Here is a 26,966-nt window from a genome sequence, read left to right as displayed (position 1 = left end):
CACGGACCTACGTCAGTCCCCAGAATCTCAATTTCCCTACAGCGCTGTCGACCAAGAACCTCACAAACCTCCTTCACACCAGACTCTACCTTCAAGCGTCAAGATGGCAAAAGAGAAGAACTACAACCCCGTGCAAGAAGCCAAGAAGGCCGAGAAGCAGAAGCAGATCCGCAAGCAAAAGGCCAACCTCCAGACGCAGCGCAACGAGAAACTCGCGCGCCGAAACCCCAATCGCATACAACGCGACATTGACAACCTCAAAGAACTGGACCAAAGCGGCGCAATACGGCCACATGAGCGACAGCGGCTACAGGAGTTGGAGAAGGATCTCGCCGCGGTCAACAAGGCGCGCGCAGCACTCGGCGACAAAGCGCCCGTCTTCAAGCCAGAGCGGCAATACAACAACGACGACAGAGGGCGGGGAGGTGACCGGGGAGGTAGAGGCGGTGGCATTCTCGGCAAGCGATCGCGCGATGGACAGCGCAAAGACGACGACAGCAGCGACACAGACGATGACGTGAAGCGCATCCCCATGCCACGCGACACACCACCGCCTATACCGCGAAAATACCTACCCCAAGACCCGCAAGACGAAGCCGCAGCGCCCGCCGAACCCAAGAAACCCACCATCGTCTACGAAGCCGCACCCCAGGTCCGCGATCTGCGCAAGGAGGCAACGAGATTCATGCCTGCGTCTGTGGCGCAGAAGGTCAAGCTGGCAAAGGGCGAGGGAAGATTACTCGAACCTGATGAGTTTGACAAGTTGCGGGAAGGAGGATATATGAATGAGGGGAAGAAGAAGGATGGCACAGAAGAAGGTGCTGAGGAGAAGGTTCCACGAACGGCCGAGGATGAAGAGCTAGATGCTTTCTTGAGGTTGCAGAATACGTCTGCGGGTGATATGGCAGAGCAAGTTGCTGAGGCTGCGGTCCAGGAAGCAGAGTACAAGATGATGGCTGCTGAGGCCAAGGGGCAGATGGAGGGTATATCTGATGAGGCCAAGACGGCGGAGAATACACTCAGGCATGTGCAGATGGAGGAGGTGGAAGATGAAGATTTATAGGACATGCTGGGGTTTTAAGTGTATCATGAATGACTTACATCTTCAACTGTTCGTCTCCCTTGAACTCCCATTCTCCTTGTGGTTACAGCATTGAGGCACACACCCAAGGTAAGCGTCGCTGCTAGAAGATGGAACTGAGTGTCGACGGATGCTTTACGAGGGCAAGATCATTCGGCCTAGCCACATTCGATAATGAGTTTGATCGTCCAAGGCACAACGAAAGACAAGTCACAGCAGAAGACAGATTGTTGATCATTGTTATTTCATTCATGGTAGGGTATATAGATATGCGGCTTTCACGCCGAAAGGGTATGTTCCGTCCATCGCAGTATCATGGTCGTCCATTCTCAGGTCTTCATGGTCGTAAAAGAGGAGGAGGTATCGTAGCTACCAGGCAACAGCAAGAAGGAAGCGAGTGCTTTACTTCTTCTGGCCAGTGGCGCCAGAGAGGGTGTCGGAGATGCTCTGGCCAGCGTTGCCGAGAGCGTCCTGAGCTTGCTTCATGACACCCTGGCCCTGGGCGGAGGCATCGTCGCCGCCTGAGCGGGTGGCGTCACCGAGCTTCTGTCCGGTGGACTTCTGGCCCTCTGGTGTGTATGTTAGTTGATGGTCGGGTGGTAAGTGGTGAGTGGAAGAGACGTACCAGGCTGGACCATACCGGCAACGCGGTCACCGGCTCCAGTAAGGCTCTCGCTGGCCTTCTCGGTGGTGGACTTCTGGGAGTCGGGAGTCACTGAGAGACTGTCAGATGGTGCACTGAAGTTGGGTGAAAGCAGTAAGCTTACTCTTCTCGGAGGCTTGCTCGCCGAGACCCTTGCGGAGGTTGTCAGACATGTTGGTAGTTGGTGGTTGGTTGGTTGAGGGTTGAAAGTGGTAGTTGTAGTTGAGTTGATTGGAGTTGAGTGTGATGAAGGTTCGAGCAAAGGGAAGCAAAAGCAGTCTTATATACTACCCTTAAGCATCGTCCAGGCTGCAGTGACGTGCTACGAAACCCGTACGTCATCCCTCGCGAGGCAGGCACCGTAGCCGCAAAGGGTGTGGGTGAGAGAGGGCAGCAGCAGTCGTACCGTGTACTCAGTGGGCCCTGTTACTTGCTCCTTCACATGTACGGTTGGCAGGGTCTACAGGGGTTCCTGCCAGGATGTATACCAGTTTGCAGACGCCACAACCCGCCACGATAGGTAGATCAGCACTTCCGCTATATGTGATTGATGGTAATCTGGCGCCTTTGCATGGCATTCGCGTCATCTGGCCATGGCTCAAGGTGGGTACGGGTTCCAGATCTTCTGCCGCGGGACGAACACTGCCCCGCTACGAGCGAGATACGCTGTACAACTTGAATAGAGGGGCATGTGCTGCCGCGGCTGCCCCTCTCCCATAATTGCTTTCTGAGCTGGATAGTTGGTAGCGTAGCAGAGACATAGTTGGTAGCGCTGGATTAGCATCGGTTCTTTCTTGGTAACGGTAGACTATTTCCTCGCCCTACTTCTAGCTCACAGCCATGCTCCGGAGTAGGAGCCGCTGTTTGCCAACATCGGGTACGCGAACAGGGCGAGGGTTTAGTGGGGCAGTACCCCGCTGACGTAGCTCAGAGGCACGAGGAAGTCGCGCAGCACGTGACCTGCATCATCACGATTGCACACTAACCCCAATCCATCACTCACCACACCACGCGCTGCGCGTGCAAACATCCTACAGACTTCAACACGTCCAACTTCTGCAGTTCGGCTGAACGGCGGCAATCGACTTCACGCGTACCGCGTACAGTGGACGGCGTTGCTAATTCTGGCCTTTTGCCGCTGAGCGAAAACTTGTTTGACATCTGTCGCAGCCTATCCACTTTTCATCTCGTCAACGTCGTCAATGTGACGAGCCTTCGCTTGGGCGATTGGAAGCTGTGCACATCCTACGCACAACTCCCATCATGTACTTACATAGAAGAAGCGGGCCGTTATCCGTCGCTGAGCTCTGCGCTGTCTGCTGTGAACCTTGGCTGATCTCACAGCATCCGTGGCGAGGCTGAGTCCTGCCAACATCGCGTCCATTGGTACCACAACAACTGCAAGTCAGCAACAAGAAGCGGGAGAAGGGTTGACCTATTTCCGGCCGTAGCTACGGCCTCGAATCACTATCGGAGAACTGGCCCTTGTCTGCACGGCGAGGTCTGCGGTCTCACCTGGCCGGCCGCAGTCACCCTTGGGCCGAGCCCGCGCACAACTCAGATAACGCCGGCTATAGTGTACTCCTATAGCTGATACCAACATCGCCCTATGAAGACGATCGCCAGCATGATGCCAGCATGGTCAGCAGTCGGAAGTGCGACCGTCGGATGCTCGATGAACGCTGCCTTGGAGGCCTGACAGCCACATTCAATAGCCAACAACAACGTTCGACCATTGTCTTATACGGGTCGCATGCATTCGAGTCTTACCGCGCGACTTGGACTCGTCTCCCAACTGTGCCGTCGACGTCGCGCGATATCCTCAAGAAGGGCTCGCCGTTACACGCGATGCTCCTGAGCGCACTCCCAGGGTCGGCAAGGCTGGACAACGCTTCACAAGCCACGAAAGGGCCCCTGTGCCACAAGCGACCTAACCAAACTGGCAATATTTCAGATATACAACCAATCAACCTTCAATCTCCCATATCTGCCTTACCAATAGGTATACCCAGCGTCTGTTCCCCGTGTTTCAGATCGGATCCGCTCTAGCGCTTTCCTAGACAGTAGTCGCTTCATGATAGGGTCCGCGTCGATCAGGCTCCGACAAACCTAATTTTACTTACCGCTGCACAGTACCAAACCTCACCGTTTGGTGTATGGACATGCCCTCTATCACAGTCATTGACTCGTCGACGGCTCTCGCCCGCATGAGTCTCCATGCCTGACAATCCGCAAGGCCGCCTGGCTAGCTGTGCCACAGGCTCTAACAATAGCTCAAGCACAGTAATGGCAGGGATGACTTTATGCGGCAGAGAATGCCATAGGTACATTCGATATGTCGAACAGGTTTGCTTGTGTATAGTATTCTCTTGGAGTTCTCGGCGTTATCTGCACTGCCGTGACTAGGATCGAACTCACACGCCAGCCTACAGTCCGGTTCCTTGATACATCTGCCTGAACTTTCAAAGTCGAGGTCGCTTCGGTCAATGTCACAGCGTCTGGGGAAAACATAAAACACAGAGCGGTTCGCCTCCGTTAGTTGTCACTTCCTTATCAAGCCAGCATCCTCTCGTCGAGCTCGAAGCAACTCAGTAATCCCTATTGTCACTATTGCCTAATCCACCATGAAGTACCTCACAGCGCTGTTGATACCTCTCCTCTACTGTACTCCTACATACGCAGACTTTGCCGACGACGCATTCTCAGCGATAAAAACTCTACAAGAAAAATGGTACAACTCTGATACTGGTTTATGGTACGTCGCAGTCCACTCTCACAATGGCCAAATCTAATCTCTACCAGGAACGACTTATGGTGGCAGTCTGGCAACATTATTGAGACCGTCGCGCGCTTCGGTATTCAGGATGCCGACTTCAAGGAGCACGCCATTAACATCGTCTCCACCACATACGCCAAATCGTCCCAACAGCACGGGGCAGATGGGTGGAAGAACAAGTTCTACGATGACGAGGGGTGGTGGGCCATGGGCTGGATAGCCTCATACGATCTCACTGGAGACATGAAGTACCTCGACACAGCCAGAGACATCTTCGCCGACATGACTACAGGCTGGGACGGCAATCGGTGTGGCGGCGGCCTATGGTGGTCCAAAGACCGCGACTACATTGCTGCCATCTCGAACGAACTCTTCTTGTCCGTTGCTGCCCATCTGGCAAACCGGGCCGAGGGCCAGATGAAAGAGGACTACACCAACTGGGCTGAGATGGAGTGGGACTGGTTCGAAAAGTCCGGTATAATCAACTCCGACAGCTTAGTAAACGACGGCATCGATCCATCAAGCTGCAAGAACAACGGCAGAACAACCTTCACTTACAATCAAGGCATCGTCCTGGCTGGTCTCTCGGAATTAGCTCGCGCAACAAACAACGGCGATTACATCGAAAAAGCCTACAAACTCGCTACGGCGTCGACTTCTAAACTCAGTGACGGCAGCGGTATCCTCACCGAGCCTGCTGATTATCCTCTCGACCCCGTCGCCTCGCAGTTCAAAGGCGCATACGTTCGCGGTCTATCAACGCTGTATGAAAACGCACCACAAGAAGGTGTCCAACAATTCTTCATGCGCAATGCGAATGCGGCGAGGAGTCAGCCTAGGGTTGATGGTGGCGTTATCATAGATCGGTGGCAGGGGCCCAGCGACAGTGGCAACCCGAGCACACACGCGAGTGGCATTGACATCCTAGTCGCCGCTGCGCTGGCTGGTGAAGCTTAGGCCGGCTGGCATGCGTTCCTGATTCTAGTAATGTTTTATACCCCCTTCTGTTTTCATTTTCTCGGTTGTTCGGCGCGGGATCTCGCGGGTTTGGAGTCATCTTGGTCAGAAAAGAGAGTCATTTTGTTTAATGGTAATTACGAATTTAACGACACATCAACATCGATCTCCGAATGATACTATTCGTTAACTTACCTGATGTCGTCGTTGGGATGTGCCGGGGCTACATCGACACGGGCCAAATGAAGTAAAGTTTGACCTGCAACACGTGAACGGCACACTCGCTAAGCTTTCAGTGTAACCTCGACCGGGCTCTTCCGGGCATCGCACGAGATCTCACAGCAAAAAAGCCATACAATCATCTTCATTGACACCCTGCACGCAGAGGGCATACTCTTGCGCACTCGCTGTCGAGCACGCAATGTTGCGGGGAAGCTCCGGCGTGGCCGGCACTTGTGCACGAGCGACGCGAGGTCGCGCCCAGACAATACCTAGCATCAACGTTGTTCCCAGCTCCACTCTCCTACACTTATCCGAACGCGTCCAGTACGTCCTCGCCTCACGTAAAACGTTTTTACCGAAGTGCCTTAGTCAAATCACCGCGCAGATGCAAGTCGATAAGGCTACAGCTGCGCACTGTCCTGCTCGAAGATACGCCCCCGATCTTTGCACACGTCGATTAGGGCTAGAGGCGGCATGCATGCTGCTTTGTTTGTTGGCGGCTGCAGGTCTTGCTGCTCATGGTAGGGTAGATACGCCCGTGGTTACACCGGTTTGGGAGGGTGTTGTATTGTCAGAGGTGCTGTCATGCCGGGTCTATCTGTTGATTTGGGATATGCAGAGAATGCGTGATGTAAGGTTTGCGAGCTTTTTGCCTTGTTCATCTTGTGGGTATCGGGGCTGGAGTGGAAGAGCTTTGTCTTACATATCAGACTTCGTTGTTGAGGGATTCTCTTCACTTTTCACACGTTCTTCGTTTTTATCCATCTACCTCTCGTCATGGGCTACGAAGCGAATAAGTACCGGTCCTGGCTGCCAAACTTCCTCAAGAAGTCGACTCAAGATGACGCCACGCCTGATGAGCGGACGTCTCTTCTCCCAGACTCGCAGCATGAGGAATGGTCTACTGGCGAAGACTACGAGCTCGAGGACGGTACTGCGTCCAAGTCCCAACTCATCCTCCACGAATTCTGGGTACTGTTCAAAGGATCACTTCCCGTGGTCATAGCATACGCGTTGCAGAATTCACTGCAAACAGTATCTGTCCTCATCGTCGGACGCCTCTCACCTGAAGCATTGGCTACCGCTGCCTTCTCGTATATGTTCGCAATGGCTACTGGTTGGCTCGTGGCTCTTGGTGGCACGACCGCGATCGACACGCTGGCTTCTGCCAGTTTTACCGGAAGCAAAAATCGGCATGACCTGGGTATCATCCTCCAGCGTGCATTCGTCGTTCTTCTACTGTTCTACATACCCATCGCTATCGTGTGGTTCTGCTCCGAGCCGCTCTTCAAAGCACTCGGCCAGGAAGACTATATCGCCAGAGACTCAGCGAGGTTTCTCTCGGTGCTTGCACCAGGCGGTATCGGATACGTATACTTTGAGGCGTTGAAGAAGTATATGCAGGCTCAAGGTATGGTTCTTGTTCTGCCGCAATCCGGAAAACCATGCTGACAAGGTTAGAAATTATGAGACCCGGAACATACGTCCTATTGATCACCTCCCCCCTCAGCGCCGGTCTGAACTACCTCTTCGTGTACACTTTCCAAATGGGCCTCCTCGGCGCTCCGCTTGCTACCGGCATCGCATACTGGGCATCCTTTCTTCTGCTGCTTGCATATGCTCGCTTCGTTGATGGATGGCAATGTTGGGGCGGCTGGGACCGCAAGTGTCTGCAAAACCTTTGGACCTTCTCACGGCTTGCTTTACTCGGAGTCATACATGTCGGCACGGAATGGTGGGCGTTTGAGATTGTTGCGCTTGTTGCAGGCAAACTCGGCACGATACCACTCGCCGCGCAAAGTGTCATCATGACCACGGACCAAGTTATGAACACCATTCCTTTCGGAGTTGGTGTCGCTACCTCGTCGCGTGTCGGAAATCTCCTCGGCGCACGCAATGCCAAAGGCGCCGCCAGAGCTGCCAACGTGGCTGCGGTACTTGGCATGTTGCTCGGTGCGCTTGTACTCGCTGTCCTCATGGGAGTCAAAGACTTTTACGCCAAGATCTTCAACGACGACGCGGAGGTCATCAAGCTCACTGCAAAGGTAATGCCTTATGTTGCGCTTTTCCAAATCGCAGACGGACTCAATGGCAGCTGCGGAGGCGCTCTCAGAGGCATGGGTCGACAGCACATTGGAGCAACGGTAAACATTGTCAGCTACTACTGCGGAGCTCTGCCACTCGGCATTTGGCTTGCTTTCCACGGCTGGGGACTTGGCGGCTTATGGGTAGGCCAATGCATAGCGCTGTATCTTGTTGGATTTGCAGAATGGGCGATCGTTGCTTGGAGTAACTGGGACTACCAAGTCAAGAAAGCTTTTGAACGGATGGACTCGGATGACAGGGCGGAGCTGGGCGTGCCTCCAGATGAAGCAGCGCCGGTACACAGATAGCCGGCTCGCATCATTGAGGTCGATCGGACCTCGGAGGTATTAGCAACGCGTCTTACTGTGTAGACGCACGGAATAGAGATAGATAGCTGCCCGGAGCCACCAATGCACGAAGTGTCAAAAATTACTCGATACGTTAAGCGAGACGTTTTTAGTGCCGCCGGTATCTGAACCCTGGCTCCGCGAACGAACCTCACTCCTCATCACATCATCACCTCCGCACAGCTACCCGATCGCTGCGTACCCCACGCCTTGCTTCCTTCTCAATGGCATGGAACCCCGTACTGGAAACGCGTGAGTGAACGATGTATGCAACCGTGCATGCGCTGCAGCTCGGCCCATCAATCGACCGCCTAACCTGCCACGGAGATCGCACTTGAAGGATGCATCCGGATCACACAATTCTTATCGAACCAATCCGCGTACCATACAACAGCTACGAAAGACCGTTACGTAGAGGTGTAAAGCTCTAGACTACGTAACAACCTCACCGGAAAGCTCACTTGCATGCATGAGCTAGCGTAACTTTGCTACGCGTCTTGACTCGCTTCAGATAAGGCTGCGATACCCAGAGTTCGAGGCTGCTGAATATCCGCGTTACATATCGTCTATGGAGAAGGTTACTGGTCGGATTCCCCGGGTTTTATCACCGTGGCGCCCGTCATTGTACATGCGTGCATGGCGGGGTGGGTATCCACATCGATCAGCAACGGCCGGTGCATGTCGTTCTCGGTGAAATGAAGTTGCGCAAGAGTACGAGGGTGAGACAGAAGAGCTTGTGCGACCATCACGGTATTCAGATGATTATTCAAAAGGTAGACATAGTTGACTGCGGAATAGTCCAGTCCAATTCTCATTGCAGTACTTCTCCAACTCCACGCGCGAAGCACACAACTACGAGTTCACAACCTACGTCAACGCAATATCGAGGCCTGTAGCTTCTCCAAGAAGCTGCTAACCGATTGGAGGCAGTACGGTGCTATGCCTGCAGACGACATCATCATGGAGCAGGGGTAGCTCCAAAAAAATGTTGTTTACCTAACAGCAGTTTACCTAACGTGAGCTGGTCAAGCAAGTCACTGATAGAGTTGCGCTCGATATCTTCAGCTATTTACTTCGAGCTCTCCGCGGTCCCCAGATCTGTTCACATATCTCCTCACCTCCAGTTTCACTCAATTGTTATCCTGAGACTCCAGCAAGATGAGGTTCACTCCCGCGCTTTTGAGCTTCGCGGCTACGGTAGCTGCGCATGGCGATCACGGTCATGACCAAGACCCTTTGAATGGTCCTCACGAGGGACTGTGGTACAACACACTTCCTGGTGATGGCGGCAAACAAGTAGGCATCGACAGCTCGAAATGACGCCGTACAACACTGACTTACATGACTGCAGGCCGACTCCATCTTCTCCGGCATATCCACATTCGGCCGCCTTCCATACCACCCATGTCTCTCCAGCAACACGCAGTTCGACATTGCATTCATTGGTGCGCCCTTTGACACTGGCACATCCTACCGCCCCGGTGCTCGCTTCGGGCCCAGCGGTATCAGACAAGGTTCCCGCCGCCTCAATCTCTAGTATGTTTCCTTTAAAGCAGTCGCATGCTTACTTTTATTGTGTCGTGATCCAAAGGCTCACGCAGAATTGGATTTAGTGGTGGCTACAACGTTCCTCTCGCTGCGAACCCGTTCAACTCGTGGGCTAAGGTTGTGGACTGCGGTGACATTCCCGTTACTTCGTAAGTTACTTTACGTCCTTACGTGCTTGAGAAGCTTGTGTTAGGATGTGCTAAGACGTTTGCTCGTGTAGGTACGACAACGCGTATGCACTCCAACAGATTGAAGAAGGCCACAATCTACTGTTGAGCCGCCCACCGCACACACATGCCAACAAGCCCGGTCCATCAAAGACAGGCAAGACTCTCCCTCGCTTGATCACTCTCGGAGGAGATCACACCATCACACTCCCTCTTCTCCGTTCCATCAACCGGGAATACGGCCCCATTACCGTCATCCACTTTGACAGCCATCTGTAAGCCACACCTCCTCCTTCTTCACCTCCCCATTACCTATTCACTAACACCTACCAGCGACACCTGGCGCCCCAAAGTCTTCGGCGGCGCACCCTCCGAACAAGCCAGCATAAACCACGGCACCTATTTCTTCCACGCCGCCCAAGAAGGCCTCCTCGCAAACGACACCAACATCCACGCCGGCATCCGCACGACCCTATCCGGCCCCTCTGACTACGAAAACGACGGCTACTGCGGTTTCGAAATCGTCGAAGCACGTGAAGTGGACAAGATCGGCACCGATGGCATTATCAAGAAGATCCGCGAGAGGGTCGGTCTAGAGAAGCCCGTGTATCTGAGTATCGATATCGATACGCTGGATCCTGCTTGTACGTTACTAAATCCTTGGGAGAGTGGAGTTATAGATGGATGGCATAGCTAACGTGTATGAACGCACAGTCGCACCTGCAACCGGCACACCCGAAACCGGCGGCTGGACCACACGCGAACTCCGCACCATTATCCGCGGTCTCGAAGGCATCAACCTCATCGCCGCCGATATTGTTGAGGTAGCACCCGCTTACGACACCAACGCCGAACTCACCACTATGGCTGCTGCTGTGCGTTTCTATTTCCTTACTCTCCTTGGCTCGATTATGTATATGCTGGTTTGGGGCTTTCGCTGACGGGATACATTCTAGGATACGCTGTATGAAGTTATGACGTTGATGGTCAAGAAGGGACCGTTGAGCTATATGGGGGCTCCCAAGGAGATCATGGAGTTGTAGATGATTCGATGGTCTTTTGATGACCTGAGGTGGTGTTGGGCCGGGAGTTGTGGGGATGGTGAAGCACGGGCGATATCGGGCGTTGAGCGAGCTCGGGTTCATGCAAGACGAAGAGATGATTGTACCTGCATGGGTCATGTACATGATGGTGATGATAACGATGACGACGAATGATAGTCTCTTACGGCATACTGCACGGTTTTTGTTCCAATGAACTGCGCAATCATCCTAAGCACGTTGCCATGCATGAGTCAAGTGTTAGGTCAAGTCTTGAAGGTACCAAGTTGCGACTGGTAAGAGTTGATTTCCTAATACTACAACGCAACGGCTACTACTACTACTACTACTACTACTACTACTACTACTACTACACATCGTCTCTCGTTTCTCATGACATCATCACCACCACATGCTCGCACCGTGAGCCGCCTTTCACTACCATTACAAATTAAGCAAGGAAACTTAAGCCTTAAGACCAATCTCAACAGCAGCGAGAATGAACTCCATGAAACCAGCATTGGTGTCAATGATGTTTTGGATATACTCCTCGCTCGTGGGATAGAAGTTAGTCGGGTAACCAAACTCCATGGTGTATCCGTAGACCTTGGTGAGCTTCTTGTTACCCTGCCATCGGCTGAAAGACCAGTCGTCAGTCGCGCCAGAAGTAGGGTAAAGGCCAACAGCTTGTTGAGGGATGTATTCGCGGCCTCCAACGGAAATCATGGCATCGGTGGTGCGGTTGGCTGCGATGCGGATGTTGTCCCAGTCCTCTTGGTCAATGTACTCCTTGTACAGGTCGTCCTCGACGATACCACGCTTGCCGTCGTAAGCAGGGTTGAACAGGTTCTGCTTGGGGTCGTGGGATTGGTCGACGTCGTCTCCCCATGAGTAGAGCAGAGTTCCGGCAGCAGAGTGGACGTCAATGTACCAGTGGATGTTGGGGTACTCGTCGTACACCCAAGCCATGTCTCTCGACTCAGGCTCGGAGAATGGTGCGGTACCGTAAAAGGCCTGGGAAGCTGGGTTTGTTGAAGCTGGGGAGACTGAAGGGTCAAACTTCTCGGTGAAGTTCCAGAGGAAGTCGAAGTTCCTGTTCAAATCTACACCAACACTGAGGGGTTCGTTGGGCCTAGCAGAGGCTGGGTTGCGGTTCTTTCGCCATAGGTTGCTGTTGGCTTGGTCGTGGCGCACACCATCTGGGTTCAGCATGGGAATGAAGACAACTCCCGCACCAAGAGCCTTCTTGACTTGGCTGTTGGTGTACTTCTTGTTGCCGTAGGTGAGACCGATGCGGTGCTCGTTGGCATAAAGAAGGTCAGAGACGAAGTAGATCAGGTTGTCAGGTCCTCCGCGCTCACGTGCGTGAATGCCTATTCGAGTCAGTTTGATACATGCAGTATCTTCATTGATCAATGCATACCTGAAGTGAAGTAAATGTACTGCTTGTCCTTCTTGATCTTCTCTGCCTTGTTGGCAACACCACCGATGATGTTCGCACCCTCGTAGGTCTTGTGTGGCGTGGCGAAAATGGACATGCCGTACTCTTTCTCCAGACCCTTCATGGCGGTGTAGACTTCGTCGGCATTGAAGACACCGGCGCTCTGAAGCTGAGCGTACTCGCTGGGCTTCCTAGTACCGAGACCCCGGGGCGCGACCTTTCCGCCCTTGAAGCGGTCGCCCTTGCCAATGGGTGCAGTCGCAGTCTGTCGCTTGTTCATGTTGTGCAAAAGCTCAACGCGTACGAGCTCGGGGTCCAGGCTTCGCTTGAAGTGGTCCAAATGGTCCTCTGAGATGACGGCGTGCAGCTTGTGCTCGCCACCCGCAGCCATAACAACAGGGCGGCAGCCATAGTCGATCTCGCTGTTGGCCGAGATGAAGTCGTAGAGCTGGTTCTTCTCCTTCGCGTAGAATGCGACGCTCAAGACATCGGATGCGAGAACAGCGCCGGGAAGCAGACCGAGGAGTGTGGAGACCTTCATGGCAGACAGCGATAATAATAATGCTGCGACGAGTAGAAATTGAGAGTCGTGCAGACACAGACTGTCGCCATCCTGTTCTTATTTATTCAAGGTCGATGGCTTGGTACTATGTGTCGCGAGCCTCTTAGAGAAGAGCATTGCTGCCAGCTTCCTCATCCGGTAATGGGGAGGCGGTTCTCCAAGACTCCAAGACAGCAAGCGTACTTGGCTGGCGTACCTGCCCTACGATTCTAAGCAGGTCCGAACTGTTATCTTCTGCTATGGCCACACGAAATGTACTCTAACCCGGATGATGGCGCTGGTGGTGGGCCAACGAATGCGAAAATGCTCTAAAGGATCCAGACTCCTGGTCCATGGTGTCGAAGGCGTTGCCAAGACTGTTGAATGTGGGTTAGCAAGGCACCGGCGGTTGTTGCTACAGGATCGTGAGTGAGTTGCAGATAAGCATCGCTCCGAGGCTGTCAGAATCAAGCACTGGGTTCCCCACAGCCGAGTAGATGTATAGTATGTCTGGGGTGAGACCTGGAAGAAGAACTGGAGAATGCGCAGGGCTGCAACTGATGCACGCTAGGATGGCGCGAAGAATGATATCTATGTTGTCGCATAGCGATGTCCCTGCAAGCCGAGCGAGGATGTCTGTAGCATGTTGGCGATTACGAGTTGAGATGTGCGATGGATGAGGAGTTCGAGTGATGATTGTCTCCAGGACGCGTTCGCGCTCGTTGCCAAGACACTGTGCAGCTAACGCCTATCTCCGCGCCCAGATGTGTTCGTCATCTCCTTCATCGACTGGCAAAAGCAAACATGGAACCGCCTTGATATCCGATTGCGCCTGCGAGGCCACCAGAACTCGCGATGGATTACAGCCCTCTAACTCCAGAGGTCAACGTTCTGCTGTTGGGCGATTCGGAAGTCGGGAAGTCGACGTTCTTATCGTGAGTTCGGCGCGCGCGGTTCGCGTGACAGTTGATGTCGATTGACGTCTTGCTACCATTACTGACGTGTTCGCAGTCGCCTGTCACTCGGTGTACAGCCTCAGGGCGACGACCTCCCACCGTATGAACTCCCCAAGCTACGCGATATCGACCAGCCCTACGCCTTCGACATCTCGCTCTACGGGCGTCCATACAGGCTGCAGTTTTATGACACTGCGTCGCCCCAGAACTACACTCTCCTGCACCCGCAATTCGTGATCCTCTGCTACGACATCTCCTCGCGCGCATCCCTCGATTCTCTTGCATCGACATGGCTGCCGATCGTAAATAAGCACTTCAACTACGACGAGAACCTGCCTGTGATGGTCCTAGGGTTGAAGCGAGACCTGAGGAAACAATGGACGTTAGCCGAGCATGGCCCGGATAAGAAGGGCAAGGGGCCGAGTGTCATGCCACACGAGGGTCTGCAGGCGGCGCAGAGGATGCTGTGCGATCACTATGCTGAGTGCAGCGCGCTGACAGGGGAGCTGTGCAGGCAGGTACTGGAAGACGTTGCAAAGACGAGCGCAAAGACAACGACTGAGAAGGGCGCCAAAAGTCAAGGGGCTGATATGTGTACTATGATGTAGTTTGTAAATATGTCGAGAGTATGATTGAATACAAGCGCATCGAACAGTACACATGAACAGGGACATTCATTAGAGCATCACAGTATTCCCTCCCCTGCAAGGCGTGCCAGATCCTGTTAATAGCAAAAACAATGCATTTGGCTCGAATGAAACGGCAAAAAAATTGGTTCATGCGACACCTGTGTGATTCGAACACACGCTCCCGAAGGAACTGGCTAACTTTCCTGTGAAGGACTAGCAGGCCAGCGCGTTAACCACTCCCTAGAATTTGGATTAGTAAGCGTTGAGTAGGCAGACTGGATCAAACGTACGCCAAAGTGCCTTCAATTTGCTGTTTTGCTGATTGATGAAGGATTGAGTAATCTGAGCGTATATGTTAGAGGGTGATGAGGCCAGCTTGGGCATGGCTGAGCGGGGAAGCGGGGTTCAGGTGGGGGCCGACAGCACAACTAGGGAGAGACGCATTCGACGGCACGCCCAGTCTACATGCAGCGACTGCTTTAAGCGCTTTGCACACTCATGGACATAGAGATGTGTTAGATGAGAGCATGAAAGACGGGTGAAAATTTATCGACTCTCATCCCTCAGAAGCGCACTAGTCCTCTAAGGGTTAAGAGCAATTCAGAAAACTAAAGTATTGGCCTTCGCAGAATCCAACTAAAGACCAACAGCGCATTGCAGCTTCACAAGTGCTTCACCGATGAACCGGTAGTAGAAGCCTTTGTATTGAATACGTTGAATCTCCGTTTGAAGAAAGCGGCTTCGTTCAGACACAAGTCGGGTCAACCTTGGAAATGTCTGAAAGAACCAGGTAACCATACGGTCGACACTCAACCATTAACTCTATTTTGACCATGCCAACGTCGCTCTCATCCAGCTATGCGCTGTTTCAAATCGCGATGTGACGACTGCTGCATCATTTGAGCTGTGACGACACTTCACCAGCCTCTGGCTCGCTTACATGCGCGCCAATCACACGCCATCCGTCCCTGCGTCCTGCTGGCTCAGGCTCCGCCTCATCATCACAACTCAACAACTCCTCGACGCTTGTCGTGCCCTTGTTCTCGTCGCTACGTATGTATACACGTCAAATCCATCGGCGACGTGGCACCAGTCCAGCTGTCCAGGTCCGACTCGCCAAGTTGCCTTGTGAATACATCATGGGGCGGGCGCCCAAGTGCTGAGGCAGGCACTCTTCGTTCGCATTTCCGCTCATCTAGTTTCGTAGCCCTGGCTGCCTGAAAATGCCAAAAGACAGACCTCAGGCTCACACTCAGCCAACGAAGGCAACAGATTCGACGACTGAAACCACTTCGGGGGCATCCTACGAAACTCTCAACCAAGAACCAAGAGCAGACGATGTCTTCCTTACGCGCAGTATCCCCGGAAACGCCAGATCTAGGTTTTCACGTTGGAAGAAGGGCGTCACATGGTAACAAGACTGCAAACTGGAGCATATCATGAAGGAACAGACATTCTTTTCTGCATTAAAGCGAAATGCATCTCACGTATTGTCAACAACAACGTGGTAGCCAATTTATCCTCCCCACAAAACCGAAACGCCAACTCGAAGCCTCGAGACATCATAATGGTCCGTATACCATAACTCATCAGTCGGTCCGCCCAGGGATAAATGCACGCTAAAGAATACTTGACGAGAAAGAGGTGAACGTATTAAACGGAAATTTGGGTATAGGGCGCATGCTCTTCGAACTCCTAGACCATGGCACGAAGTGAAATCAAGGTTGTCTCTTGCGCCGCGATCATGTACTTCGTCTTATGCGTTGGTTTATTGGGATAGGTGCGTTTACGAAGACGTGGGATTCGTCGGCGATGCGAGACTGCTTCTCCTCGTATTCCAAGGAAGACATCTTTAGGTCATCGATTTGTGCCTATCAAGTCAGCCTTCATACACAAAGTAAGGATATGCTTGAGCTACCTTGGTCAGCGGTGGTCCGATGGTGGTTATCAGAAATCCGTCGCGTCCCTGTCGACACCATTAGCGTTCTGCTATACTCAACAACCACCATTGCAAAGTACCTGGAAGGTGTAGGGCCGAACAATCGCATCCGGGCCGCAATGATAGCGTATCTCGTTCTGAATAACGGCTCTTGAGATGCCGAAGCCTGGCACGAAGTACGAGTTGGGCACAGCCATGATGATGGTGTTGGGATGGTCACGTCGGCAGGGTATTGCAATGTTGGCTGGACTCGATGTTCGCGGGCTGGGGATGATGGTAAGGTTGGGCGCGCTGGGGACTTATACATCTGACTCGCAGCCTTGCGACTGGGGAATCGGTTGCATACACTCTATCTACACCGGTTCCAGTCCGGATGAGGATGCGATGCATCGGCTGCGACCAAGTCCCCCGTTGGGCGTGGACGCGTCCGCCTCATTGTTCGCCTCGAAAGCCCAATCACCGCCATTGGGCAGCGACTAAGACCGGGTCTTGCAGCACCCTTTGCAATTGACCACTCACGGAATTCCCACTGCATTTTGTGGTATATCTCTTACTCTTGGAGGACTATTGCGGTTTCGTTATGCTTCGCATCTCGGCGCTAATTGCTGGAGCGGCCAACGCAGCTGCCACGTCTGCAGATGGATGGTCTCTCGCGACAACTACGGATGCTTAAAGACGATCTCTTCGCCACCAAACGCTCCAAAGGGGTTTGCGATATGTGATACTCCCACACCCTCTTGCAGTTCCAAGCCAGCGGGCTCAACCTGTTCTTCCAGATGCGATGAACTTGGCGCCAAAGGTTTCTAGCGGAGAAACCTCGACGCCGATCATACCCCGGCTCAACTTCCACGATGGGTGACACCCAGTCGCCCCACGGTAATCGCACAGCAGAAGGAACACAGTGTCGCGGTGTCTAAATTCGGCCAGCGTGGCTTCACCGCTAGATCTGTTAAGCGAAGGCGCGATCGCATCCAGGAGATCCCTTCCGCACGCGCTGCTATGGGTATGAATGCATCCAGCTACGGGGATGTTCCAGGTTTTGAACATTCCAAGAGCCGAGCCGAGACCCTATAGTATCCACCATCATGTACCTTGGTTGACGCAACAACGGTACCCGAGCCCTTGGGCTTCTTCCACAGCAGACGGACTAAGCGCCAACACCATCTGGCAACTCTATCTCACTGTGAGGCGAGCCTGGTTTACCCCGCTTGTCATTGATGATCTACTTCGACACTACCAGGAAAGGTGATAGATTACGGCATGTGGTGCCAATGGCAAGAAGAGAGCGTTCAGCAACACCTGGTGCTATCGCTTCGATTGTGAAGCTGTTCATCTGAGGTGTTCATGCGTTCTGTTCCCTTCGGCATAGATCATCTCTTGCGGCCAACAAACCTCAACGAACGCGTATCATTGCTCGAAAGTACAGGATCACCACCGGAGTTGCATCCTAACGGCGGTCTCGGCTCTTGCACACGCCGCATGAGTCGTGTACACGTGTGCGACTTCATGAACATGTGCCCAATGCCCAACGTCCGAGCGTTTAGGTTCCATCACAACAAGCATTCCATCGTCGTGGCCAACATACTGTACCTACAGCACCTTATGCACCGGACTACCCCGCAGAATCCACCATGCAGTCGCCTCGTACGCCACCTCACCTTGCATCCGGTGTCAAGGTGTCCCCGAAATTGTCGACCTACGTCATGATGTCACTGATGAGACGACACGACGCAGTGGATGTTGTGAGGCATTATGAGTTTGGAGGCAAAACCTGGTTGCGGCCATTTCGCGGGCTACGAGGAACCCCGGGCACATCGAATGCGTGATCACGCCATATTCAGTCGGCGGTTCCTACTTACCGGCCTTACTGGAAGACAGCGGAAGATGGCGCAACCCGAGGTACTCCGCAACTAACGCAAGACCAGAGAGCGTACCTACCGTGACTATACAGTAGCAATGCAGGGAATCCGAGCGGCTTGGAAGTAATGCACCTAGTGTTGACGAGAAAGCGCATTTCAGGGACGGATGATCGTAGGTAGGATCTGACAAGCAAGGTACGGCTACCGCTTCCGGCAGAGAGCAACTCTTTCAAAAACAACTGTTCGTTAAAGCGGCCGAAATCATAAGCCCGAGAAGTCGCCCCGCTGCCACTCTGCTCTATCGTACGACTGCTCTCCGATCTCGTATAGCTTTTGACATGTTTAAGGCCTTGTTCACCGGACATTGACAAGGCTCAGCCCGGTTGTGATCATTCGGGGCGACAATCTCGACAACATCGTGTCCCTAGGGTCAGCTAGCAATCCTGCAGACGTGTCCTGACAAAATTCACGACTGTCACTGGGCTGTCACTTTGCAGAGCAATGGCTCTTCGAATAGGCAACGACGACGGACGACTGGCACACTGGAGATGGGAGGGTATCAGGCAATGCGTTCTGTGACGTCTTCCATGCCTATGGAGTCTAGCACACCCTGATTGAGACCCGATAGGCGATGCGCCCAAAGGAAGATACCGTCCAAACCCCCACTCGCCACAGACTAGTAAGCTGCCTTCAGCCCTTGTCTGCCCTGTTCGAAGAGTAGAACCGGAGCATGGGTCAGCGGGACTACGTGTGAGACAATTGGCACGAATTCTGCTAACGATTACTATATGTGGCCACTCAGATACTTCCACAGGGAAATCCCTTCTACAGATGGCTGTTCTGTGTCAGTTAATCGCGTCAGCTTCATTCCATGGTCCCACGCCACCACCATCACACCGCGACCGAGCCCACAACGGCAAAATCCTGTGAACAGCACACGCTTCATCCGGTGGTTGGACACGATGGCTGTCTCGTTGACGGACAAAGATGGATGCAATAGGCACAAGGCTTCACGCTCTTAGAAGTCGAGGCGGAACGCAGCCGAACGAAGTGACGAGGAACACTATTTGCTCTTGCTTGATCGCAATCTGTACATGCGGCCTGCAACATCTTCAGCAAAGTGCCATCACAAATTCGCCACGAGCGGCATTCCGAGCACGAACCGTGGATCTCGCGTGCCACGTCAACCGTCCTTGTCAATGCGCGTTCGCCGTTGTTGATCGCGGCAAAATGCATGCAGCGCATCATATGCAGGTCTTGCTAAGACCCAGTACCTGCTCTAGTCTTACCAACTTCTTCCACAAACGCACCTTCACAAATGGTTCTGTGAAAAAGTGAGGCTTCGTAATTTCCGAAGTCGTAACCCTGTTTGCCGATCCGATTACGCCCTAAGCCGGGACGGACACCACGATGTACTCCTGCCGACTGCGCGGCGTTCGGTAACACCAGTCGACACGGCATGCGTGAATGACATGAGTGAATGAGATTTTTGGAAGCAAGGCGACCAATAGAAGTTGTGGTAGAAGCTCGTGCGCTTCAGATGCCGATCCTTTGAGTTGGCGAAGCGGCCCACTTCCTCCCTTGACTTTGCTTATTGCGGAGCCGGAGTCGTGAGCCTCACGAATGTCTTGACAGTTGGCTGGAAGCCCTCCTCTGCTCCACCCCTCGAAGGATCTGGTTTTTGTTCTGTATTGTCATCGATTCGAAGAAAGAGGACGCACATGGACGGTCTGCTTCAACTTGGATGCTGACGAGGTCCAGCTACATCTAGAATACCGAACGCCATGCGTCAACACTCGCCAATCTAGTCTTAAATCTTTACTGCATCGTCTTCGTGTCCAGGAAAGGCTCAGACGAAAGAATACGACCTATCAACGTTTGCCGCATACGGTCGCGCTCAAGCACTCGACAAACACGTTCCGATAACCCAGAGACTGGACCGCGCAATACTATCAGACTCCTCCTGGATACACGTACCACGATACAGATATAACGCAGGTGTCCTTAGCATGACCTTCGAGGTTACAGCTGTAACGCCCGAACGCCCCCGAACCTAGCCAGACTGCTACGACGTACTCTCCTCAAGCCCGACAACCACGCGTTGTCTATCGTATCGTCTCATACACGAAAAAAACCTGAACAGGCCTGCGGACTACATCAAGACAAAATCCACCAAAGTGGTTGACTCAACGTCAAGGTAGGCTCCAGGGTGTGCAGCTTTTCCCCAGACCGGCTTGGTGTGGTTCAAAATACTCTTGGTCATGCGTAAACGACTTAAATCTGTTGGTAAATCACACAAAGAGCTAGAGCGCGTTACCAAAACCACAATGGTGATACGACTTGTTCCTAGCCGGTCGGGCTGTGCTCAATGGGGACTTTCTTCGTAATTACACATTAATAGATTGCTAGTTGAGCAAGCCCCGGGTATCATTGTACAAGTAGAAGGCTAAGAGATCCGATGCAATGCCTTCGCTACGATGGCGTTCTTTCAAAGCCTTCTCCAAGGGGAGACGAATCAAACGTACTTACCTTCTAGTAGTAGCTCCTGTTTCGACTTCTCGGGCAGCAACGGAAGAGATTCCTTCTGTCGCATGTTCGTACTCCGGTCGCTGAGTACAGAAGTGCCCGACGAGCGCGACTTGTTCGACTTGGAGGACTGCGGCGACGCGAAGTGCTGACTGGCCGGTTCATCGCGGAACACAGGCGTGCGCCGACCGATCGTCTCCGGGCTATTGGTGTCGCGCTGATGAGCCTGCGTGATGGTCTCTGCTCTGTCATCGGGCAGGGCCTCCGCCTCAGTGACCAGTGTCCCACCAACTTCTTGATCCTGCTGACCGCGCGCGACTTCCGCCTCAATGGACAGAGCCCCGTCGCGTACGAGTCCCCCCTCAGCGCTCACCATCCCATCACGTACAACCTCCCCCTCCGCATCCAGCGTCCCCCCAGCCTCAACCCACTTCCTCATATGCTCCTCCCTCAACCTCTCCCCAAACCCCGTCCACCTCACCCCAACCCTCATCGGAATCCTGCCCGCCCTCTCCAACGCATCAAACCAATCTCTATGCTCCGTCCAAACCAACCTCCTACTGCATTTACTCGTAGTCGGCGATCTCCCAACATCAGCGACATGCTCAAACAGCATCTTCGCCGTCGGCGTGTCGATATCGAGGTTATCCAAAATACTAGCCTTGATATCGCGATCAAAGCACAGCCACTCTACCACATTATCCCCCGTGCGAAATCCGAGCGCCGAGCCACCGAGCTGGAAGACATCAACCAGGTAGCCGACTTCGAGACACCCCGGTGGGGTTTCATCGCCAGCCGGAACGGGTTTCTTGCAGAACGGATCGTCGGATCGGAGCGCGCAGACGAAGCCGTGGGATGGACGGTTGAGCAAGGAGCGTAGTTTGGTCACTGAGATGAAGGAGGCGTGGTAGTGGTAGATGGCTACATCATTCTTTGCGAAACGGAAGTATTGCGCTTGTTTTAGCTTGTTGCCGTTGGGTCCTGGGATGGGTTTGGGGCCGTATGTGCGTGGTTTCTTGGGCGTTATGGGGCGGGGTTGCTTGACCGGCTTGGGTTTGGATGGTCGGGGGTGCTTGTTTGGAGTGCCTTTAGGTCGGGTCATGGCTTTTTCGTTTGTGATTTTGCGGCGGTCTTTGGGCGGGAAGGGAGGGCGAATAAGAGGGGAGGAAAGAGGGAATTGATTGCTGGAGGAGGTCACATGTTTTGGTCATGGAGTGTTGTAGCAATGGGGATAGTGTGCACGGGGATTTAGGCTACTGCCGCTAGAGAGGTGCTAGATTCAGGGTCTGGTTCACCGTGAAAGTGAAAAAAGAGAAGAGGGGCGTGTAGACTGGCTGACAGGAGGAGAAGCTGGGCGGCCTTTCCAGAGCTAGCTCCCGCGTTCGCAGTAGAGCTAGAGCATGAGGTCTGAGAGTTGGTCTGGCTCTCCGTCACTGCTTATTTTGGGGTAATGCGGAGTGGACATGCTGATGTTATAGAACTTTCATCAGCTTTGGTAAGTCGTGGTTTGGTAAAAGCGGTGTGTATCGCGGCAGCTTATGGGTATGTCGCGCGCACGAAGGTGTCGCTGTAGCTTTTACACTACATCAAGATGTGGATCTCGTATAAATTGATAGATCAAGCTCGGATAGATTAATACAGGCGTCGGAAGTAAGGTATGAGACGTTCGGAGTAGTCGTCAAGCTCCTCCGTTGGTGTCAAGACATCGTATTCGCCAGATACAAGCTAGTGTATGGCATTTCCAACTCTTGTCCGTCTTCCGCGCTTGCCAGATCTCGCAGATTTGAAAGGTTGAGAGCTACATCCTGGCAGCGGGCGACGCAGTTTCTTGGTTGAACTCGATGTAGGAGTCCCACTAGAGTCGCAGGTTCTTGTTGCTAGTGAAAGCAGCGTTGCCGCATTTGTAAGTACCTCTGTCATCCTCGGGGGCGTGTAGTAATGTCTCATAGCTGATGTCTTGGTTATGAGATGAAGAAAGCGACCAAGTGATCAAAGGTTTCCCACTGGTTGTGAAAGTAGAGAGTGTTCATGGCGGGAGTTGGCCATTGCACGTTCAGCGCGACAGAAGCGGATAAGTCGGGGAAAGACCGCCTCGTTATCTACACTCCAGCTCCCTCACTTTACCTCCAGTGAAGGAACTAGTAGGCGCTGCCGAGCACTGACCTATGCTCATTGAGTGCACCAAATCTATACGTCTCTCACTTCTCAACCGTTGTTTCTTGTTTCCGCTATCCCATTGACTATTCCAAAACATGCGGATCTCGGGGCTCCTCGGGTTAGCAACCCTCATCTTTGCTGTCGCAGGCGAGGTTTGTCAAAGGTAGGTATCGTGCCTCTAGTCGAGTTGTTGTTCTGGTTACGTCCTTCTATCAAGTACCACATCTGTTTGATTACATGTCGCTGTAGTTGACTCAGACTCTAGTTGCCCAAACAACGACCTTCTCGCTGTCAATTTTACGATCCCGGGTGAACTTGATAAGATCCTTGTTGCCGGTGACCCCGACGATTCGGATTCACCATCAGACGTAACAGTGACTCCAGCGCCCGACGCGTATTACGAGCATTGCAAGCAAAAAGGATGCGCCCTGGAATGGTCGATGCAGCACTCCAATAGCGAGGCCGGCGCTCAATTTGCACCTCCCCGCATGACCGCACAATCTCCCTTCCAAACTCCTCAAGACCTCCGAGACTGGGGATGGCATGACGGTGTCAAGATATCGCAAGCTTACGATGACCTCAGCAGCATCTGGTGGGGAGCTGATGTGGCACTGAAGGGCCTTCAGCTTCCTTGGAAGACAGATGCCCAAGAGGGTCCCAATCGTCTCACCATTATAGTGCACCAAGACCCCACTGCAGATATCAGTGTTAATAAGCAAACTTACAACGTCGACGGAAAAGAATACCGGGCTTCGGACGCTGATTACACTATGACTATGAATCTGCAAGATGGTGTTATCATTGCCATAAGTCGCAAAGGCCCAGATACGGCAGGCAAGGAGCTAGAGCCGCCGCTGGAACCAGAAGACATGCCAAAACTCCACCAATTCTCCGATGTTGGCTGGATAAAATGGAAGGCCATGGCCGAGGCGAATAATCTTCCTGTTAACAATCTTCGGTATTTCTTATCGCTTGGGATCGCGAACACACAGACGTTATCAGTGTGCGAGAGGGTTTTCAGGGATAATAACCTAGCAATGAGGAGGTGGCCTGGAGACGTTTTCCTAGCCGGCACATGGCAGTTCCGTGCTATCTTGGGTAAGTTGCACCCATCTTAGAGGGGTTCAGGTGTCTCGTAGCGTAATCGGGGCTGTGTCGTCTTCATTGCAGTAGAGCATAACCCCAAGGCTCACTTGAGACCACCGTCTTATCCTGGAGGAGTATCTCGGCTAACTCATGGTCAGGAACCCCGAACGTACAAGGCTTTGGGTACATGCTGGTTCAACACAAGGCAGATCTGGGCAACATGTTCATTAGTAAAATCCATGTTTTCCTGTGTGAAAACAACGAGGTTTGCATTGTCGCATTTGTGTCCCAACCAGTGGCCGCTCCAGTGCAAGATGCAATGGTCGGATCGATAGTCATCTCGGATCAGGTCGACAGACGCGACGAAGGAAGTAACGTCATGCGTCTCCACAAGATCTTCGCGAAGCTGTGAGAGCTAAGGAGAGCGAGTCAGAATATATGGGAGGACTGAGGATAGTTAGACCTTTGGCTGGTAGACAGACGCGATTGCCGGTCTTAGATCTGGATGGTCTTGGCTGCTTTGAAAGAGTGTATGCGTCCAACCTAATAACATCGACGATTGTCACATTCAATTCCATCTCTTTTGCGGTGTCGGAGTGCTCGATCCAGTCAGGCAGCTCGATCAACGCCACGCCTTGTAGCAAAAGTAAATCTGCTCAGGCGGCCAATGACAGAAGTCGTGGGCGCGTCGAGTCGGAGCGGATCCGGCAGCCGCGACGCGCGCGTGTTGTTTTGAGGGGATCCGAATGCAGGGAAGGAACTTACATATACCACCTCATGCCCCATACTGCGTCGGTCCTGAACTTGCACCGCTCAACCGCAAACACTCGCCGCCGATCAAGTGTCATTGCAGAAGCCATGTCGTGCCATGACCACGCCAATACGTCAAGCGCGGGCTCGCGTCATATGACAGGCGTGCCCCGCGCTGTAGGATGAGAGCTCGCGCATGACAGCCCACGAAGGAACATCTGCCGCCAATACGCCTGTGGGGTATTAGCCGTTCCACCGAGCGAGGTGCTGCTCGCTGGTCTGGGCCATGTTCAGCATTCTAAGATTAAAGAGAGAGAAATTCCTCGGCTTTCGTTACCCCGCTAGCGACTCCGTCGACTAGAGGCTGCCGTCTGCCCTATCAGCCGAGTATCTTCGCCGCATTGCGCAATCGGGACCGCGGCCGGTAGCGAAGAAACTCCCTCTGGACTCTCTTGGATTCGTCTTTCCGAGGTTATACCACACCACCCATTCGCCATGAGGCCTGCGACTACTGCGCCCGCCGCTTTCCGCGCTGCGACGTCCATCGCACGACTCCCCCGCCCAAAGACGTGCTCCTTTGCGACGCGCTGCCTAGCTTCCCAGACTGCTGCGAGATCGGCCCAGTTTTCGAGCCCGCGACGAACATCTGCAAACGGCGCACCAACACCAGCACCCAACCTATACACTCAGATTGGACAGTACAGGATGGCGTCTTCGCAGGGAATCAAGAAGATCCAGGTCAAGAACCCCGTGGTGGAGCTCGACGGCGATGAGATGACCAGGATCATCTGGCAGGTCATCAAGGACAAGTTCATCCACCCATACCTGGACATCGACCTCAAGTACTACGACCTGGGTCTGCCCTACCGTGACGAGACCAACGACCAAGTAACGCTCGATGCCGCCGAGGCTATCAAGAAATACTCTGTCGGTGTCAAGTGCGCGACCATCACCCCCGATGAGCAGCGCGTCGAGGAGTTCAAGCTCAAGAAGATGTGGCTGTCGCCAAACGGCACCATCCGCAACCACCTGTATGGCGCACATTGGAATAAAGGAGAGGACATGACTGACAACACATTCTAGAGGAGGAACCGTCTTCCGCGCGCCCATCGTCATCCCCACCATTCCCCGACTCGTGCCTGGCTGGAAGCAGCCCATTATTATCGGCCGTCACGCTTTCGGCGACCAGTACCGTGCGAAGGACCGCGTTATCCCCGGCGAGGGCACACTCGAGATGGTCTTCACACCCAAGGGCGGCAAGCCTGAGGTCATCAAGGTCTACGACTTCCCAGCGGAGGGCGGCGTCGCGCAAACCCAGTACAACACCACCGAGTCCATCTCCGGCTTCGCACACGCTTCTTTCAAGATGGCGCTCGACAAGAAGCTGCCGCTGTACATGAGCACCAAGAACACCATTCTCAAAGCATACGACGGCAAGTTCAAGGATGTCTTCCAGGCCATCTACGACAGCCAGTACAAGAAGGAGTTCGAAGCTGCCAAGATCTGGTACGAGCACCGCCTCATTGACGACATGGTCGCCCAAATGATCAAGAGCGAGGGTGGCTACATTATCGCCATGAAGAGTGCGTATCCATCCTACTAATATTCTGACTTCGCTGACATTCCTAGACTACGACGGAGACGTCCAATCCGACATCGTCGCCCAAGGCTTCGGCTCCCTCGGCCTCATGACCTCGACCCTCATCACCCCTGACGGCAAGACCTTCGAGGCCGAAGCCGCGCACGGTACCGTCACCCGCCATTTCCGCGAACACCAAAAGGGCAACGAGACCTCTACCAACCCCATCGCCTCCATCTACGCCTGGACACAAGGTCTGGCCAAGCGTGGTGAGCTGGACAACACGCCTGAGCTCGTCGTTTTCGCCGAACAACTCGAGAAGGCTTGCGTGGACACTGTGGATATCGACAAGATCATGACTAAGGATCTGGCCCTTGCGTGTGGAAAGAAGGACCGGGCGTCTTGGGTCACCACCAATGAATATCTTGATGCAGTCGAGAGGAGATTAAAGTCGAGCTTGAAGGAGAAGCTATAGATGTACAGAAGTGTTGAATAGTCGCGTGGGATATTCCTTGCATCGGATCACTCGGTAACAGCGTGAGACCTAGACCTGACCATGTAGACGGAGTTCTGCTTACTCTTGGGCAGGGATCGATTGTTCACAAATTCAATTGCGCCTGTGCATGTCTTCCTTTGC

At 53.3% G+C, this 26,966-nt stretch overlaps 11 protein-coding genes across 11 annotated transcripts; 7 read left to right on the top strand and 4 right to left on the bottom strand.

Moving 5' to 3' along the window:
- Positions 1-103: 103 nt before the first annotated feature.
- On the top strand, positions 104-1,063 carry J4E78_006412 (uncharacterized protein; the record flags this gene model as incomplete). The annotated part of the gene is made up of 1 exon (XM_049367024.1): positions 104-1,063. The coding sequence occupies one exon, from the start codon at positions 104-106 to the stop codon at positions 1,061-1,063; it is 960 nt and encodes a 319-aa protein (XP_049221730.1).
- A 420-nt stretch (positions 1,064-1,483) lies between these two features.
- Positions 1,484-1,897, bottom strand: J4E78_006411 (uncharacterized protein; the record flags this gene model as incomplete). Its single annotated transcript, XM_049367023.1, has 3 exons — positions 1,484-1,650; positions 1,707-1,796; positions 1,849-1,897. The coding sequence occupies 3 exons, from the start codon at positions 1,895-1,897 to the stop codon at positions 1,484-1,486; spliced, it is 306 nt and encodes a 101-aa protein (XP_049221729.1).
- Positions 1,898-4,348: 2,451 nt separating this feature from the next.
- On the top strand, positions 4,349-5,457 carry J4E78_006410 (uncharacterized protein; the record flags this gene model as incomplete). Its single annotated transcript, XM_049367022.1, has 2 exons — positions 4,349-4,479; positions 4,527-5,457. 2 exons carry the CDS (start codon positions 4,349-4,351, stop codon positions 5,455-5,457), a joined length of 1,062 nt encoding a protein of 353 aa, XP_049221728.1.
- A 999-nt stretch (positions 5,458-6,456) lies between these two features.
- J4E78_006409 (uncharacterized protein) lies at positions 6,457-8,072 on the top strand (the record flags this gene model as incomplete). Its single annotated transcript, XM_049367021.1, has 2 exons — positions 6,457-7,090; positions 7,141-8,072. 2 exons carry the CDS (start codon positions 6,457-6,459, stop codon positions 8,070-8,072), a joined length of 1,566 nt encoding a protein of 521 aa, XP_049221727.1.
- A 1,197-nt stretch (positions 8,073-9,269) lies between these two features.
- J4E78_006408 (uncharacterized protein) lies at positions 9,270-10,869 on the top strand (the record flags this gene model as incomplete). The annotated part of the gene is made up of 7 exons (XM_049367020.1): positions 9,270-9,407; positions 9,463-9,647; positions 9,725-9,808; positions 9,880-10,101; positions 10,160-10,470; positions 10,541-10,701; positions 10,783-10,869. The coding sequence occupies 7 exons, from the start codon at positions 9,270-9,272 to the stop codon at positions 10,867-10,869; spliced, it is 1,188 nt and encodes a 395-aa protein (XP_049221726.1).
- A 462-nt stretch (positions 10,870-11,331) lies between these two features.
- On the bottom strand, positions 11,332-12,848 carry J4E78_006407 (uncharacterized protein; the record flags this gene model as incomplete). The annotated part of the gene is made up of 2 exons (XM_049367019.1): positions 11,332-12,239; positions 12,290-12,848. The coding sequence occupies 2 exons, from the start codon at positions 12,846-12,848 to the stop codon at positions 11,332-11,334; spliced, it is 1,467 nt and encodes a 488-aa protein (XP_049221725.1).
- Positions 12,849-13,703: 855 nt separating this feature from the next.
- Positions 13,704-14,412, top strand: J4E78_006406 (uncharacterized protein; the record flags this gene model as incomplete). The annotated part of the gene is made up of 2 exons (XM_049367018.1): positions 13,704-13,783; positions 13,860-14,412. 2 exons carry the CDS (start codon positions 13,704-13,706, stop codon positions 14,410-14,412), a joined length of 633 nt encoding a protein of 210 aa, XP_049221724.1.
- Positions 14,413-16,175: 1,763 nt separating this feature from the next.
- J4E78_006405 (uncharacterized protein) lies at positions 16,176-16,569 on the bottom strand (the record flags this gene model as incomplete). Its single annotated transcript, XM_049367017.1, has 3 exons — positions 16,176-16,304; positions 16,352-16,399; positions 16,453-16,569. 3 exons carry the CDS (start codon positions 16,567-16,569, stop codon positions 16,176-16,178), a joined length of 294 nt encoding a protein of 97 aa, XP_049221723.1.
- Positions 16,570-20,746: 4,177 nt separating this feature from the next.
- On the bottom strand, positions 20,747-22,344 carry J4E78_006404 (uncharacterized protein; the record flags this gene model as incomplete). The annotated part of the gene is made up of 2 exons (XM_049367016.1): positions 20,747-21,941; positions 22,340-22,344. 2 exons carry the CDS (start codon positions 22,342-22,344, stop codon positions 20,747-20,749), a joined length of 1,200 nt encoding a protein of 399 aa, XP_049221722.1.
- Positions 22,345-23,151: 807 nt separating this feature from the next.
- J4E78_006403 (uncharacterized protein) lies at positions 23,152-24,412 on the top strand (the record flags this gene model as incomplete). The annotated part of the gene is made up of 3 exons (XM_049367015.1): positions 23,152-23,159; positions 23,180-24,012; positions 24,159-24,412. 3 exons carry the CDS (start codon positions 23,152-23,154, stop codon positions 24,410-24,412), a joined length of 1,095 nt encoding a protein of 364 aa, XP_049221721.1.
- An 833-nt stretch (positions 24,413-25,245) lies between these two features.
- On the top strand, positions 25,246-26,804 carry J4E78_006402 (uncharacterized protein; the record flags this gene model as incomplete). Its single annotated transcript, XM_049367014.1, has 3 exons — positions 25,246-25,781; positions 25,834-26,333; positions 26,380-26,804. 3 exons carry the CDS (start codon positions 25,246-25,248, stop codon positions 26,802-26,804), a joined length of 1,461 nt encoding a protein of 486 aa, XP_049221720.1.
- Between the last annotated feature and the right edge of the window lie 162 nt (positions 26,805-26,966).

This window comes from Alternaria triticimaculans (assembly GCF_023758025.1).
Source record: "Alternaria triticimaculans strain BMP 0046 chromosome Unknown scaffold_8, whole genome shotgun sequence".
NCBI classification, from domain to species: domain Eukaryota; kingdom Fungi; phylum Ascomycota; class Dothideomycetes; order Pleosporales; family Pleosporaceae; genus Alternaria; species Alternaria triticimaculans.
This window is presented reverse-complemented; position numbering and strand designations above follow the sequence as displayed.